At 39.7% G+C, this 18,668-nt stretch overlaps 1 protein-coding gene across 1 annotated transcript; it reads right to left on the reverse strand.

Annotated features, from left to right (window-relative positions):
- Nucleotides 1–11,886: 11,886 nt before the first annotated feature.
- On the reverse strand, nucleotides 11,887–12,804 carry LOC134490116 (olfactory receptor 1J4-like). Its single transcript, XM_063292995.1, has 2 exons — nucleotides 12,461–12,804; nucleotides 11,887–12,175 (listed from the first exon to the last, which is right to left on the reverse strand). The coding sequence occupies exons 1-2, from the start codon at nucleotides 12,802–12,804 to the stop codon at nucleotides 11,887–11,889; spliced, it is 633 nt and encodes a 210-aa protein (XP_063149065.1).
- Between the last annotated feature and the right edge of the window lie 5,864 nt (nucleotides 12,805–18,668).

Here is an 18,668-nt window from a genome sequence, read left to right on the forward strand (position 1 = left end):
GCATTTAAACTATTGTGAGACATACAGTTTTAAGGACCATTTTTAAAATTGATACACATGTAACTTATCTTTCCACCATTAGCCTTTCTCAATTATTTTATTCCTCCCATGGAAAAAGTATTTTCTCTTGCATACTTTAGGATGGATCTCTTCCATAACTTCCTTTTTCAAATGAAGGTAAGCATTTAACTGTTGCGAGGCTAGTTTCCTGCAGTACAGCAAGGTTTCTCCTCTGCACAAACAGTAGTCATCAAGCTTGCTGTTATCTGCATAACTTTGCACTTCCTTGGCTAAAGTGTGATGGTATGTTCATAACATAACCCATATTCTGGATTACTTGTGATAAGAACAGTGAAATGACAATATTTCTCCACCTTTATTGTGTCTGCTGATAGACATCCAGCAGCCCTGTTTAGGTGACCTGGTCCCTGTTGGGGAAGGATGGGCCACAGGATCATTTGCAGGGCTGCTGTGAGGAATATTCTGCCTGGCAGATAAAGTCATGCAGATCCCCTTGGAGTTGGACTCCAACTGGGCAGGTCTGGCTGAGGGGCCTGGGGCTCAGTCTTGTGGTGTGATCTGGGATGACTTTGAGTTGGTGACTCTTGAGAAGGTGAACAGGATTCTCCAAACTGTTTACATCCAGGTTCCTCCCAGGTTGTTCAGACCACCCAGGAGGTGGCCTACAGTTGGGTTCATGCTGTGGAATTGGTCTGTTTCAGGGAAGGGGTAGTGTCTTTGGCCTTGAAGGAGGTGGTGGTGTGCCCCCTCTTCAAGAGGCTATACCTGGATCCAACACTTTTTGATCATTATTGTCATATCTCCAACCTTCTATTTTTAGGGAAGGTTGTTGAGAAGTTGGTCAGACTCCAGCTACAAAGAACCCTGGAGGAAGCAAATTATCTGGACCTGTTGCAGTCAGGGTTCAGGGTGGGATTTAGTATGGAGACAGCATTGGTTATGCTTGTTGATGACTTTTGGTGGAGCTGGGGGTGGTGGGGGTGGTGCATCCATTCTGGTGTTCCTTGACCTCTCAGCAGCTTTGGAGACCATCAGTCATGATATCCTTCTGGACTGGCTGTGAGGTTTGGGAAAGGGGGCTGTCATGAGTGAGGATGGCGAGCAGGGGGCTCCCATCCAGGCTGTAAAGCCCATGCATTGTACTGAGGAATTAGGTGGCCATTCAAAGAGACACAGATTGGGCCCGCCTTAGTCTTTGGGGTTTATATGTCTGGGTTTTCCCACGCTTCTTCAGTTTGTTAGGATTCTTTGTTATGTAGCAGTAATAAAACACTAGAGACCTACTCCTTGTCTCAGTGTGGTTCCTGGCTGTTAGGACAGGGGCACCATGTTAGGGTGGTTCTCCTCTTTCCTTAATGGCTGCTTCCAGTTAGTGTTGATAGTGTGGTAGAGATCATACCCTCAGCCCCTTCTGTGTGGTGTGCCACCAGGCTCAATGTTCTCTCCCCTCTTGTTTAACATCTAGATTAAACCACCAGATGAGATCATCTGTCGGTTTGGGGCATGGTATTCTCAATATGCTGTTGATATCCAATTACATCTCAACCTAGAGCTGGCCAAGTGATACTGTTGATGTCCTATCTTAATCCTACCAAAAATTAGTGGCTGTGGATATTAAGGCCCTCTAGATCCTGGGATTCTCTTCCTTTAGTCTCTGTCTTTGGAGGGAGTTGCACTTCCTCATTCAAGACTGGTGTGCAATCTGGGTTGAGGCATGGCAAGCTAAACACAGGATTTATGGATTTGCTTATATAAGGAATGGGTTATGGGAAGAAGAGATATCTGTCTGTAACCTTATAGGGGGTGAAGAGCTATCAGATGTGCAATTCAAGCTGCTGGTTATCACCTATAAAGTCCAAAATGGCATAGGGCCAGGTTATTTAAGGGAGCAGGTAAAACTGAAGGTAAAACTATCTGAACCACCCTTGATTTTGTGAAACATAAAACAATTATGTTAAAACCATTAGCTGATTCTGAGATCATGAAGAATGCTCTAAAATTGCCCTGAAATCTGTAGAAAGAATGGTATCACAGGAGACAGTTGGATAATCTTATTTGAATGCTATAATCTATTTTTCTATTAGATTAACTCAGTGTCTGGGACTTTCTTGAAAGTCTTGTTCTTTGCTCTATCACTACTACCAGGTCAAATGATACTTGGACATCAAGTATAGGCTGAAAGTTACTTCTGGAATCTGGTAAGATGAAAACTCTACATTTTGAAGCCTCCTCCCATTACTGAGATGGATGAAGGCATTCTTAAAAACATTTGTATTTCTTCTTGAAACACTTTGTTAAGCAAAGATCACTCTCTTTGAAATGTTCCTTTATAGTCATTTTTTTTACTTTGCTTTTTCAAAGATATAGCTGTTTTAGTTTGCTTTGATTGTTGTATACAGCCCTTGATAACTTTTAGCAGAAAAATAGTATGGGAAAAATAATAAAAATAATTCCAGATCTACGGGCAGGAAATTTGTCCCCAGTTTAGCCAAAGTATGGAGCTGTCCAAGGTCCTGCAATGCTAGCCTTTTGCTCAAAGACTGAGTTACTTTCCTGACACTCCGTGGTCTCCCTCATGGTCATGTCAGGACATTACTACTTAGAAATATTTTAATATAGAGAAAACGTTTAGAAAATATTCAGCATCCCAAAATGTTTGGGTGGATTTTGAGAAACATTTTTTAATCAACTGGAACAGAGACAATCCAAAGCATCAAACTCCTAAAACTTTAGTTAGAGTGGTATCTTCCTCCCCTAGAAATATAGCAATAGAAGCATGCTCATTTTGAGTTACAGTCAGAGCTATCTATTGGACAGCACATGTTCCATAATTCAAAATGTCTCTTAAAATATTAACACTTGCTAATGTTCAATATTCCATTATGGAACATTTTACTTTAGATTAATACAATATTGACCTCAGGAAGGAAATGCAAGTGGCTCTTAAAAATCAGTGAAGAAACTCAAATCTGGATCTTGTTGCAAAGCATCCCAAGATGGAGGACTTAGCTTGCTTAATGAATATAAACACTGAGTCAATGCTCAAGAAGAAAAACATGAAGGAACTGAAAGATAAAAAGGAATAGAAGTATTCCTCCATGTAACATTTCTTATATGTTATTAGTTGTTCCACTGAACAGAATTTTCAGGGGCCCCATATCAGTCTCAAAGACCTATCAAGCTGAGGTAATAATCTCTACATAGCTGAAACATTCTCAAAACCCATGCAACTATTACTATTTGGAGGGCGGGGTTGGTCAAGATGGCGACAAGGTTGCAGCCTCTGTAATGGGCTCTTCCAAGAGAATTTAATTTTTCAACAAATACTTTTCACTATCATACTTTTTAAATTACAACTATTACAACAGTCGACATGGGAAAAAGAAAGAAGCAACAGAGAATGCCATCTGCAACACAACTACCAGCCAAGCCATTAAAACAGCTGAAGGTTGATAGATTTATTGCAAGCAAGCAAGTCTCCCCTGTAAGTAACGTTCCCCCACTTGATCTAAGGGATAGATATGACCCACTTGAGTGGGATTTGCAGGCTGAGATCGAAAGCCAGCAACTTTTAGACCTTTCCTTGTCACTGATAGAGAATGCTTCCTCTCCACAGGCAGTTGCTGTTAGCTCAGCCGCTGAATGATTTATACAGGAGGGAGACATGAATTCTAACTCTAAATCCCTGAAAGAACAAAAGGCACTGGACTTTATAACCAGGCATAGCCGACTGACTGCACAGACTGTTCTTTCAATTTTTGACTTGCTAACTACGATTAAGGACAGAGTTGACTCAGTAAAAGAACCCTTCACAAAATTTACTGAAAGTCAGCCTAATCATATTATTCACCCTACCAAATTAAATGACTGTGCTTTACATGCAGCTGACAGAGGGAAGGAAGATTTTACCTCTAAATCTAAACCCTTGACAGGAAGTGCTAGCAGGGAAAAGAAAAAGGTAAGCAGTTCCACAGAGAAAAGAGTGAAGGATGAAGAGTATTCATTAAGAAAATGTCTTCTACAAACTAATAAGATAACTTTGCAAATCTTAAACAACAGAATAAACAGAGGCAGATGGGGATCAAGAAAAGCCATTATTCGGTCCTTAGGTCAGCTTTTACCCTGCGAGAGAAAGTCTTACAGACTGGTAGAATGGCTTCCAGCCAGAGGCAATTATAGTTGAGTCCTGCTAACATTTGGACAGTCTGTGGTACCCAGCATGCTCTTCAAAATGAAAGCTTTTTGGAGCACATTCTCAATCTTTACAGTTTGTGTTTTTCACTTTGAAGAAGTTAGATCACTTGTGGCTCAGTGCAGCCAAGAGCGTACCGGCACTTTAAAATATGTCAGTAAAACTCCCTCAGACAATCTCAAGGACTTCTCATCAGCAGAGCCTCTGCCAAAGAAACGTTCAAGCAAACAACCAGCTGGCCCTGCAACTACACAGCTGGCAAACGATTCACTTGAAGAAAGCCTGATTAACTCCTTCCGTGCTCCGTCGGACTCGAGGCAGGCCGATATCCTTCAGAGATTAGATGATCTAAGAGAAGCCCTAACGACAACTTGTCAAACAGCCAGGCCATTAATAAATTTTGCCCTACGAAATATTCAGGATGATTATCCCTATTTTAAGCAACAACGTGAGGGTAATCCTGAAAAAGAGCAATCTCTTGGCACTCCCATAGCTGCTATAAAAATCAAGAGCTACAGCGTCTGACTTGGTGGACTTCTCTGCTTTCAACTCATGTCTTAATAGTCCTCTGAAATTACTAGAAGCTTCAAAGCCAAAAATTCTTGTAGTTGTGCAGGTTCATGCAGACTGGGCATCCCCATCGCCACCTCTTCAAGAGTAGTACCTAAATCTGTACCCTCGTTGAGGCAAATGGCCTTGGCTTTTTTGCTCGAATTGGGTTCTGCCGCTCTGCTAATTATCAACGTCTATCTTCCACCGCTACAAAGGAGAAACGAGATCACCGCATCTTGGGCAGAGTTAGAGCAGAGCTGAATTAATACGGGCCAACTTAGACCGAAGGTGGAGACCTATCACAAAATGTTCAGTATCCACAATCCGCAGCATTAGCACACCAGCAAGTCTAGTAGCAGTGCAATTCAGATATTACAAAGGAAATATTTTCCCCCTATCTTTCTGAAATCTTATTCACCCACAAACAGCTTAGGACTAGATTTATTGTATTGCTATATAGTTTCATTTTGGGAGTGAAGAGCGTAAAGCATACGGAGATAATGTTGTCTAGTACATTTAATGCCTACCTTCCTTGTAAACTATTTTCTCTTCAATTATCAAACTAGGAATTAAGGAAGTGTTGTATACCCTATCTGTGTGTCATAATGACTCCCACCCACCTGTCCACACCCTTTGTGACATGCAGGATGTATCATCTCACATAGTGTATATCTGGTACCCTAATGCTATTGTGTGCCTGGAAGTAGATGACAATAGATGTAGATTTTGAGTTAGGGCCAACAGAGGCAATAAGATTTTTAACACCATTGGATCCAAAATGCCCACAAAGATTGGTGAAATCACTATACTTTCTTTATGGAATGTCATTCTGTCACCCAAGTATACAGAGAAACGACTGTAATCTGGTTGCGAAGGGGATTGTTAGCATCTGCCCTGGACTTGGAATCTGTGATATCACCTTTTTGCAGATATTAGGTCAACGTTCTTATTCTTTAACATTGCACACAGAGAATACATTTTATAGAATACATTGGGGTTGTATGCAAAGGTGATGAATTCATCTAAACCTATGCCTTTGAGTCCAATATTCATCTTATTATATCTCTATTTCATCTTATACTATTTTACCTTTTATCCTTATTTTACCTTACCCTACTATATTTTATCTATTTTATCTCACTGTAGCCTATTTATCTCATTATATTGTATCTTGCCTTATTTTGTCTTATTGTATTATACTGCGGCTGATGCCTACGCTTTGATATGGTCAACTGACTAATCAATAAAGTATATTATTATTATTATTATTATTATTATTATTATTATTTGAAAAACAACACCAAAAAAATGTCCCTGTAACATGCACACGTGGTCAGTGAATGAACCTGAGCCAAAAAAACATGCTAAGGGAAACAAAAATCTCAACTGCTGTTCTACACTGACTGACTATGAATTAACAATGGCAGTTCCATCATCTGCCCATGTTTCAAACAGCTATATCCCTGTACTGCTCTGGGAAGAAATGAACATATTAACTCACAATACTTCTGAAAACATGACAAGCATCATCAGAGACATCCTTCACAAGTTCACCTGCTTCTGTTTATGTGAAAGAAATCCAACAGGGAATCACTGGCAACAATGGCCATCACAGACACATCTTGAATGAGAATTTGGTACTGGGACATGGATTTGAAAGACTGCAGGGAAATGATTCAGGAAAAGAGAAACCTGTAACAGGACAACTTGAGATTACCTCAGAAGAAGCACTTCTGGTCCTCCATGACCTGGGCTCATCCTACATGGGAACTGCACCTTCTCATGAGCTGCTTACCTAGTATTTCATACTTCTACATAATAGAAATATAATTGCTTAAGGCCAGGGAGAAATGAAACAAAGTAAATACAGTAATAAATTCATACTGGCAAATGTGTAGATCTACCACTCCTGGGTTGTATTTTTTTAAATTATTCATGCTCAACATCTCACTCAACCACAGGACATTTAAGGTGCTTTTTGTGTTTGAGGAAATTGTGGAGATCTTGGGGCTTTTGAGATACTGCAGAAACACATTGAGATCATCAACATCAACCTTGAAAAAGTGTTGTTAGTTTATTCATTGAGTTTTAAAATGTTTATGCTGCTGTTCAATACCACGCACTCAGTTATTCTTTCTTTGGGCAGAGACTCCAAACTCAGATTCTGATGGCCTAAAGAAGCTATCAAACATTATAAGACAGAAGAATTTGACAGAAATACTTTCTGCTTCAAATTGTCCAAATGAGAGAAAAGACATTTAGTTACAGCTTAAATTTAGACAATCAAATAATATGCTTTATATCTGAAAGCTTCATCTTTCAGAATCACAGTCAGCATTCACTTTCCCTTTTCAACAGGAAACAAATATTTATAACCCAAATTGCCTCTGTTCCATTGGACTGGAATCCTGGGATCTTAGGCAAAAGCCTAAGCACTGCACAGAAGCACTGGAATAGGACAAATGCTAAATAAAACTTATCTTTCTACTGAATGCTATGCTTACTGGTTTTGCAAGTGATTCAGAGCTGAGCTTGTAGTGCTGATATGCAATGGCAATTTGCTACCTAATGGTGCCACTCTTTTCTCTGGGTTGTTGTTGTGTTGCTTGAAATAAATAAAATAGGGGCATGTTTCTCTGCCCTTATTGTATATGCATGTATAATGGTGAAACAATTATTCAGTGAATTAAGAAGAAAGTAAATTGCTTAGCATGTTTATTTATTTAATAAATTTATATGGCTGCCCAATTCACACATGGTGACTCCAATAATAAATAATGTTTGCCAATGTTACATAGGTCCTTAGTAAAATAAAAACAACCAGCACTTTGCATGTTGCCCAGACACAAAATGGCAGCCAGACCATTGCTTTCAGCAGAGGGTCCTCTTATAGTTCTTCCAAAACAAAACAGGCTCTGAATCACAAAAGACTCAGGGACCACATTGTAAAGAGATTGCTAACCTGCATAGAACACAGTTAATTTGGTTTCTGAATTAATACACATTCTGTATTCACATCCTAAATGGAATTGAACAGTTGCGTCCACCATCTTGATTTTTTTCAACCTCCCTTGTGAATGTCCCTGGGACAATACAAAGTCTTTGAAGATGTTTTGGAATCCCATTAGTTCCCAATAATCTTTTTATGCAATATCCTAATAAATCCATCCCCCAAAGTGGAATGCAACTGCAAATCCAGTCTTGATTAGTTGATTATCTGGTTGTGACAGTTGGGAGATCTGAAACGTACTTACCCATGGGATGCCTCCAAAATAAAATAAAATAAATATCAAGTTTGTAACTTGCATCATATGTTGACCTTGTTGCCCAATTGGGATAGGCTCTCTGTTGTAAGTGGTGCTACGAATTTCTGAATTGCTCCTCCAAACTAACCTCAAAGTGACTCTTCAAGTCACCTAGCACCATAACTCTAAGGGACTCCACTGACATCTCTAAGTTTAGTTCCATCAAATTAATATGGGTTGCCATTAGAAAGTGTCAGTCAGTATACCAAGAGAACTCTTTAACAGAGTTAGGTACCCACACTCAGTGCGAACCTGTTCACAGAAACCCTGAAATGGAGATATTTCTCTTATAAACTGCAGCCATACCACTTCCTGCCCACCTCCTCTAGCTGGGAAGTGCACTGGCCAACCAATATATAGCAGATGACATTGTTATTACTCCAAGTATGCACCTGAATGCCACTTGCTGAGGAATGTATTAAGGGTAATGCTACTATGGTCATAAACTGCTTGTGGGATTCCTCTAGGCATCTGGTTGACCATTACTAGAACAGAACATCTAGAGAGGATGTTGGTCTGATCAGGCATGTCTGTTTTTAAGTTCCTAGAATATGTTATTGTCGTTGTTATTGTTCAATTCTTCAATTGCTTTTGAGTCTTTGTGATCCAATGGGTCATTTCACCAAAATTTTCTGTCAGTAACTGTTTCTTGTCTTGTAAACCTATGCCTGGGCCATCAGTAATAATATCTATGCACCTTATCTGTTGCTGTCTTTTTCAGTTGCCTGCAATTTTTCTGAGAAACAGAGTCTTCTCCAGGGTTTTCTCTTGCCTTCACATTATGTGTCCAAAATCTTCAAGCTTTTGTTATTAATGCTTCCAGTGAGTAGCCTGGTTTTACTTCATCTAGACTGAATTATTTGTTATTCTTGAAGTCCAAAGTATTCTCAACAGTTTTCTCCAGACTACAGTTCAATGTTCTTATTTAATCTTTACAGACCAGGAAAACATGAAAGCCTAATAGTCAAACATTATATCAAAAGATATGCAGAGGGCTGTGGGAACAAATCTGAAAGCATGGATTATAGAAACTATTCTCAAGTAATCTGCATAACACACAGGCTTTAGAAGGCTATGATGGAGTTAGTATGAGGATCTCCAGACCTTTTTGAAGAGTAGCAGTTACATTAAATTTACTAATCTCAAAAAACAGGATTCTCAATTGGAACACTTCTCTAGAATGTCATATGACATTACTTTAGAGATTAGACTCTTGCCAGTTTCACACTGTCGATCCAAGCAATGTGACGAAATTTAAAAGAAGGCTACAAAACAGTTTGAGCCAGCATCAATGAAAGAGAGCTCAAGGTGTTATTATCTGAAGGTGAGAGAGGTACGTCCACATCTTATTAAATACTTGGCATATCAAACTTCTGAGATTAGAAAAACAGATCCTGGAAGAGTGAGGAAGCTGGATGGAGAAATAATCATTTAAAGTGACAGCAAATGACTCAATGTTGTATTAGGCAATTTCTCCCAGCAAGCGGCAGGACTATAACAAACCTGAAACAAACAATTCCAGCAGAATTTCTCTATCCAGACAGAGGACCTCCATGCCCTTGGGCTAGATGTTTGGCCAACCTTGGTTTCAAGAGCCAGGTGAGTGGTAGGAGGAATAAGTGTGTAAGTGAAAGTGGGGGCAAAGAACTTTCCACTCATTAAAGCTATGGACATTCTGTGAACAGTTGACCAAAACCAGTGGTCAAAGAAGAGAAAGGACAGTGCTTGATTGTAAGTAAGACTCATGATGCCATAAGGCTAGCCAGAATTTCAAAGGGAAATTGTATCACAGCATGCTTACTTTTTTCACATAAAAATCTTTCTCCTAATTGGCAAATCAATGAGAAACTGATTCAGCAAGTTAAGGACTTTAAATATCCAGGTATTCACTTTCAATATTCACCTTTTGGAATCACCAGGTAAGTGAGGTCTCATCAAGAGCACATAGATTTGCAAGTCCAAAGCAATTAAATTATTCAAAGCATACAACAATCACCTTAAAATAACAGTACATTATTATTTATTTGATATTTTTCAATGCATGTATATTGCCTCTTCTCATCATTATAGCCAGTTTATAATAAATACTGTATATTTATTTTATGGATATCTATTATTTTTGAAAGTTCTTAAAAATTACTCTGTGATGTTTTTGACTGTAGGCCACTAAGAGCCTTTGGGAATGGGTGGCATATAAATGAAGTACATAAATAAATAAAAAATAAAAAAAACATGTATAAAACATTCACAAATACAAACCATGACTACTACTAAGAAACCTCTTAATTTAAAACTGTTAATAAAAACTTAAGCTATTTTCAAGTAGATCCACATGCCACCCCAAAGAGGATTGTTTTCACTGTTTTGCAAAATGCCATCAGGGTTGGGGAACATCTGGTGTCAGGGGCAAGCAGTTCGGGAGGGCTACTGCTGAAAAGGTCATTCTCCACACCACCTTTACCTCCAATCACCCAATCTCTTTCAGTATGGGGATCAGGGGCATTTGCTCCTATTGAGATCATGTAGAGACAGTCCCAGACATACTAGAATATGTACCAGAATGTGTAAATATAAAATGCTTTATAAATTTTATTCCATTTCCAAATACAATGACAAAATTCTCATTTCTGGAAATGCAACAGTTAATCTCAGTTGTGATGGAGAACATGCCAAGGACCAACTTGACTATGGATCAGTACCTTAAAAATTAATCTCAAGTATGATGACTAACAAGCCAAACAAACTGTTTGCTATGACGAAGTATCTTTAGGAATTTATTTATTTATTTATTTATTTATTTATTTATTTATATTTTTATTTTTATTTCTCAGGTTGTGCTTCATTTTCCAAACCCATCTCTCAGAAGAATGAAGAGAATTGTTTCCTATTTGTTATTTTGCAGCTCTCCCTGTTTATGGAGCTATGAATATGTGGACTTCTGATCCTCTGGCAGGAATAAAGGTGGCTCCATATAGCTTCAAACCCTCACAGATCTATCAACAGCACCTTGCAATCATCTCACTACCATCATTCTCCAGCTGGCCCCTGGGGACATGCAAAAATCAGCAGCCAGAAAGCACCCACACACACACCCCATTATCATTTCCACTTCAGGAGATGAGGGTTTTCATGGCAAATACAAATAGAAAAACGGGCAGCTGTACAGAGGGGCTGCAAAGCCACCTTCTGCTCATTATAAGCAGGGAAGTGAACAGGTATGAGGTGCCATGGCACCTTAGCCTCAGAGGGGAGAAGGGAGAACAGAGTAGGTGGGAGCCACTTCCAAGTGCTGCAAAGCCCCACTATTGCTGATTTCTCTAATGTTGTAGTTGAGTCAAAAATAAATTGGCTAAGCTGCCTGGCACAGACATCAGTGTGGGTACAATACCAAAGATCTTGGTGGAAGTACAGCAAGGTTAAGTTTCCTTTAAAAAAAGAAAAATTATACTAACATGACAGTATACTCTTAATTAAAATCTTATTTTAAATATTGCCCAAAGCTTCCTCCTGGCATTTCAGAATATAAAGGTAGCTTATTTCTAAACTCATGCTGAGTTACATGACTAACCCATTTAAATCTAAAAAGGCAACACTGGGGAAATGCTTAGAAGTACAAACAGCTTGAAGTAACACATACTGTACATAAATTGTATTAAGGCCATAGCTGAACTTTCAGAGTTTCAACATTCACATTTCAGAATGGCACATATCCTTGGAAGATATTCAGAGATTATAACCATCCTGCTGTAACTTTATGCAGATGACATAATAAATGGTCTGGAACTTTATGAAGGTTAAAGAACATTATATATCATTCTACTGGCAGCCATGCTTATTGTTTTCCAAACTGGCTCCAGACTTATTATGTGGTAATCTCAGTTCTGCTTTGATTTCCCTCTTCTGCATCCAAACCCTTAGTAATTTCCTCATGGCCACATGAATCTCACTGTTCCTCAGGCTGTATATGAAAGGATTGAGCATGGGGGTCACCACTGTGTAGAATATTGAAGCCACTCTCAATCTGGAACCAGAATAGGTGGAGGATGGACGGATGTAGGTGCCAATCAGAGTCCCATAGAACAAGGCCACAGTAGTGATGTGTGCACTGCAAGTGGAGAAGGCTTTGTACTTCCCAGAAGCTGAAGGAACTTTCAACACCTTGAACATAATCAATAGGTAAGACAGAAGGATGAGTATAAGGGGCCCAAGCATGGTTGCGGTACCTTCAAACATGAGCAGTGTTTCAGCAAAAGAGGTATCTGAGCAGGAAAGTCTGAGTAAAGGATGGAGGTCACAGAAGAAATGAGGGATCTCCCGGGAGCCACAGAAAGAAAAATTAGCTATTGTAAATACATACAATAGGCCTTGGGAAAAAGAGAGGAGCCAAGACCCAGCAGCCAAAACCAGGCAATGCTTGTAGCTCATGATTGTAGTATAATGAAGTGGACGGCAAATAGCCACATAGCGGTCATATGCCATGGAGGCAAGGAGAAAGTTATCAGTGGTACAAAAGACCACAAAGAAATACATTTGACTGAGGCATCCACTGTAGGATATGGTGTTTTTCTGGGATACCAAGATTTGTAACATCTTGGGTACAGCATTGGAACTGAATCCCAGGTCAGCCAATGATAAATGACTGAGGAAGAAATACATGGGGATGTGGAAAAGGTTGCTGTTGAAGAAGATCAACAACATGATCAAGAGGTTTCCCAGTAAGCTAAGCAGGTACATGCAGAGGAAGAAGGGGAAGAGAAGTCCTTTGAACTCTGGTGAGGAGGAAAAACCCAGGAGGATGAATCCAGCAAAGTTGGTGTTGTTCTCCTGTTCCATTTCCATGGCTCAGCTGAAAATGAGAGTAAAAGAAATGGGATTATATCATTGTTCCTTTAGTTTCACATTATAACCAATGTAATAATGAATAATCTCATTTCAGAACTGATCAACTGATCAGAAGTGGATTGCAGAGAAGTAAAGTTGGATGGGAAACTGTGATCATGGCTTTGCATATCTTCTCTCTGAATTGGGCACTACAGAAGTAATGAGAACGCTACCATCCCTCACTGGATACTGCTGGAAATGTGGATTCAGTGGCAGCACCTCACAACCTACTGACTCCAAGGGGCAGTAAATTAAGGATTTACTCTGTGTCCCTTCTTTATCTATCATTCTGCCTACTCTTTGTCTAGGAGGTCACTAATCTCAGATTACTTCCTTCTGCCTTTGTTTCCAGGCATGCATGCACAGAGCACTTGCTCTCTGATTCTCCTCCTGGTATGGCATTTTGCCTACCCCTATCACTGACTTCCTTAAATCTTAGTTCTATTATAGATATCAAACCTGCTTCACTAATCATCACTCAGGTTAGATTCCTGCTGCCCTGCACAAATACTGGTGCCCTACTTCAGGTCCTGCAACACTTCTTCTATGTAAAACAATGAGCTGATATCCTTTTAATTCAGTCTTTCTATAGGTACAACGTAACTCAGCCTGAGCCAATATGATCCTGTGAGTATGACTGGGGATGAAAAGAGTTAGTAGAACACGTATGGAGAGGGGCTAAGCATGGTATTTTAATCCTATCACATTTTTGTGAGATGACCTTTCATAGATCTCAATGGATGCATGATATGAAATGGAAGAAGCTGTACATAGGTAGGTCCCGTAAGAATCAACCCACTAAAATAAAAAACATTCCATCAATGGGTTACTAAAATCAAAGGCACGATTGGAGCTCAGTATATGAAATTAAATAAGGTGATAATGTTTCAGTCCTGATGAAATGCTTCAAATTTGCAAATGACCTCTGTTTCCCTGTATGAAATCTGATGGTTCTAACACCATGTAACATTCTTCACACTGTTAAATGGGGCATTTTCATTTTTACGGAAAAGCAGTTGCAGATTTTGCTGAAAGGTGCTTCTATTCCATACCAGAGGAGAAAGGCACACCAGGTTACTTCTTCACAGTTGCTATAAAGTGCTTTTTTCACCTACTTGTTTCAAACACCATCTTCACAGATACAGTGCAGTGTGGATTTTTAAGGAAATCAGTGTGGAGTTCCTATCTAAATAAGGAGCACATTCCAAATATGAACAGCTATTTTATTTCTTCAAAACTAAGATCTCTTGTTTAAGAGAATACTATAGTATGTGCAGAGATTTGACATAGAGACAATGCCAAATTAACTCAACATGACATCCCTGTAATACAGAAGGGACTTAAGCATCCTGAGAAGGAGAAAAATTAAGGCATTTATTGAAAAAACTTGGGGAATGTAAACTTCAGGGGCAATCTTGACTAAAGATAACACTCTCTGGGTCTCAGTTAATGAAAATTAATCACTGGATTCTGAAACATAATACCTGGCTGGGTATTCTGTTCATTTGCTATAAAGCTTTCATTTTGTATCGCTAAACAGTCAACATGAACACATCTGAGAAAATCACTTGAAAGATTTAGTTTCACTCCGTTGAATCTCAGCCATCTGACAAAGCCAGGCCAGGATGCTTGCTGGATGATCAAATGAAATGAAGTGCAGGAAAAACAAAATCATGAGTGCTCTCCAACATGGAGGCAAAGCACAAAGAGATGGTTCAAGTGGTCAGGGAAGAGGATTTTGATTTCAATCTGGAGTAAATGGTCAAATAGAAATTAGAGTTTCCTGCTGTCTGGGAAAGAGGGTGGAGAAGAGAGGAGAAAAGCATGCCAGGTCAGAAGGTCTAAGGTTGGAAAACCATCTTCCTTAGCACTGAAAGTCATGCAAAACAGACATAAAGACCTCACCAACAGTGGAAGTGTTCAGTGGATAGGAACATCTTGCACAAGCGAGTTTCATTGCACTGCCCAGAAAAGGAAACAGAAGAGAATATAAAGGTGGTGTGAAGCTGGATGAGAATGTCGTGGTGTGAGCTTTGGTTTCCATGGAAGAAAACAGCAAAAGGACATAGCTCCACAGGGATCATGTTAAAGAAACATCTGCAGGGTTGTGGAGGTTCTCTAACATGAAATCCCCAGGTCACTGTGCAACCACTAGCTGAATTTTCCACCTATGTCTTAGCAGATGAAAGCATATACTGTGCAGTAGCTGGGATGGGAGGGTAACTCTGAACCAAAAATGGGAGAATACAACAGAGAGGTTGTTTCAGAGAAGGTTTCTCCAATGTAAGATTTCAAACAGCAGAATTTTCCAGGCACACATGACCAGTAAGGTTAGTCTAATTCAGTGTTTCTCAACCTTGGCAACATTAAGATGTGTGGACTTCAACTCCCAGAATTCCCCAGCCAGCCATGTTGCCAAGGTTGAGAAACACTGGTCTAATTAGACATAAGCATGGCTGTGCTCATCCTTCAGATAATGCTGTCAATCAACCACATGTTTGGAAGGCTAGCCATTTGGGTCATTCCCACTTCCTCTCCTCAAGCTTTCCCTTCCATTTATTGAATGATGCATGGAAATCTCAGCCCTGTGGTCCTATGGAACCTTCATTTCCACCAGAAAAGATCCACGTATATCAGAAATGTATTTTCAGCTGATGGAATATCCAGTTCTGGAGTATAAATCAGTGCCCTGCTCATGTAAAAGGGGATTAGAAAAGGAGTAGGGTGCTAACTGCTACCCATTCTCCCAAAAGAACATACCTTTTCTCCCAGCACTCCCCAGATAGGCTACAAGACCAGAATCCTGATTATTTCTCTATGCGTCTGAGAAGAAACATTATCTCTATTCATTTGTACACAACAATATGGAATGCTCTCTCCCCCTGAAGGCCAGGTAGACATCTTATTTGCTTGTTATTTGTTTTTATCCATGATTTATTATTTTCCTTTTAGTGCTATCATTCCCTGATCCTCAGGGTAATTTACACAAATATTGAAACGGTCAGAATATTTACATATATATTTACCCGTAAGGAAGATGACCATGAATTTAAGAGTATGGTTCCCAAAAAGAGAAGATTAGACAGAAAAAAAATAATCTGCCACCATTATCATCTTCTCAGCATATCTAAGCTGACCTTCCCATATTAATGGTGAATTATTTGCAGCAAAATCTAGTCATCTTTATAGGTGAATATCATTAAAATATTTCAAAAGCAGGTTGCCCCCATATTATGTATGCTGGGAAGGCAGGACTGTGCATGAAAATTAGCTTTGGGGGCCCTTTTGATTTGCTACAGTGCTTTAATTACAATGCATCATAGATGGAGCGCACTGAATTTCAGACATACGATGGGGGAGTAGAGGTTACTTGGGCATTCCCAGACAGAACTGATTCCAACAGTCCAATTAGGAGATAAGCGCAGCACGGATAACCAAATCAGAGTTTCCTAAGTCTCTTCTATTTGGAAAGAAGGTAGACATACAGCGGCTTTGAGATTTAAATGAATTAAGCAACATAATACTGAATCTATTTCTGATATATATGAGAGAGCGTAAATAGCTTCTATGCCAATTAATCAACAGGATTTTTTAAAATCTTCTTCTAAAAAGTTTCAATTTCTTACCAACATGTGGTGATACAGATCCTTTTTTTTATAGCATGCAAGACTACCACAGCTATCCCAAGACCCAACTACTTCATTCTCCCTGTGAAGTTCTGACTCAGTTGACTCAATAAAATTCTGACTCATGCATCCAGATGAAATGCAGATTTCAGATTTATTGATGATGTGTACAGATGTTAAGCAAAAAGCCACAACTAAAAAAGTTCTCACACAGCTGCCTGATAAAAGACACATAGGCACATCAAAACCTCCTCCACACTCCCTCCCTTTTCCCTTAACAGTCCAGCATTCCACTCCTGGCTGGCTGGTACAACCTTGGATTTCTTCTCACTCTCAACAACCCCCCCCATCCAAAACTTGAGATTTGTTGCTTCAATGGCAGAGAACACAATCAACAGATCGAACAACTCTTTGATTGTGGGTTCTGACATACTGCGTCTCCTGAAAAAGAAAGATATCTAATATGATTAATACAGAGAAATTATCAAGCAAAACAATTAAGGTTTAGACTTGCTAGGATACTTTGCATGAAACTTGTTTACAAGATCTGGAGCCCTCACATGACAGCTATCTACCCACTCATGGTCCCAAAAATGTTTCCACTGGATTAGATATTGAAGTTTGCCCCGATGTTTTCTGGAGTCTAAAATTACTTTCACTTTGAAATGCTGTTCTCCATTGCTCATGAGGGGAGCTGGTGCTGGGGTTTCAGGATGCCATTGAGGAGCTTCATGCAGAAGTTTCAGAAGGCTGCAATGAAAGACAGGATGGATCCTTTTCAGATTTTTTGGGAGTTTTAGCCTCACAGTTACTGGGTTGATGATTTGTTCAATTTCAAAGGGTCCCACAAACTTTGGGCCTAGTTTTTTAGACTGCTGCAATGATCTTAAATTTTTTGTAGACAAATGTACTTTCTCTCCCACCTTAAATTTCCATTCTGGAGACTTTTTGTTGTCAGTGTATTTTCTATAACTTTCCTTGGCCTTTTCAAGGGTTGTTTGAATTACTGGCCATTGGGCACATATCTGTTTCATCCACTCGCTAGCAGCATGGGATACAGATGGTTGCTATGGTAGTTCGGGGATGGGTACAAAGCCTTGGCCATATACTACTTGGAAAGGAGACAGTCCTGTACTTTGGTGAATAGAATTATTGTAAGCAACCTCAGCAAAGGGCAATAAATCCACCCAGTTATCTGGTTGGTAACTTACGTAACATCTTAAGAACTGCCCTAAAGTAGAGTTCAATTGTTCACAAGCTCTGGCCAATTCCAGATGATGCAAAGATGATAAGGCTTGGGTAGACCCCACCTCTCTTATAAATGATCTCCAAAATTGGGGAGTATACTGGGCCCCCCGATCACTCACAATCCTATTGGGTATGCCATGTAGGCGGTACACACGCTGAATAAAGAGCTTTGCTAGCTGTGTTGCAGTTGGCATACCTGCACATGGGATAAAATGTGCTTGCTTAGAGAACAGATCAGTTACTACCCAAATCACAGTTTTCTTTCTGCTTTCTGGCAACTCTCCTATAAAGTCCATTGCGATCTCTTTCCAGGGTGTGGTGGGATTAGCCACTGGCTGCAGCAACCCTTGTGGCTTTCCTCCTTTCTTTTTAGAGACTGCACAAACTGGGTAGCTGGCCACATAGTCCTTTACATCTTGTCTCATGTTAGGCCACCAAAATTGTTTGTGAATTAAATGCAAAGTCTTTACCAGTCCAAAATGCCCAGCTGACTTGGCATCATGGCTGCATAACAATATCTCCCTTTGAAAGGTTGCAGGTACATAAATCTCATTTTCCATCAGAGTTCCTCTCTTTCTGTAAGGGAATCTTTATTAGTGCACAGCCAGGGATCATTCTGAAGTTCCTTAATTAGGTTCTGTTTTACGTCACCAAACACTTTCGGTTTCGTTGTTGTCTCCTTTGCCTACCTCCTTGTAACTACCAAGCCCAGTTGTTGCTTAAGAAATACAGTGTCTACTACCTCTTCCTTTTGGCTATTATGTTGGGGAAGGCGCAACAGTGCATCTGCCAAAAAAAATTTCCCCCCAGGAAGATACTTCAAAGTGGAATTGAATCTGCTGA

This window comes from Candoia aspera, chromosome 2 (assembly GCF_035149785.1).
Source record: "Candoia aspera isolate rCanAsp1 chromosome 2, rCanAsp1.hap2, whole genome shotgun sequence".
In the NCBI taxonomy this organism is placed as follows: Eukaryota; Metazoa; Chordata; class Lepidosauria; order Squamata; family Boidae; genus Candoia; species Candoia aspera.

Coding starts and splice junctions, on each gene's coding strand:
- LOC134490116 (XM_063292995.1), bottom strand. CDS start 12,804: ATGTACCTGCTTAGCTTACTGGGAAACCTCTTGATCATGTTGTTGATC. Junction 12,176..12,460: donor TGCCTGGTTTTGGCTGCTGG/GTCTTGGCTCCT, acceptor CTCCACTTGCAG/TGCACACATCACTACTGTGG.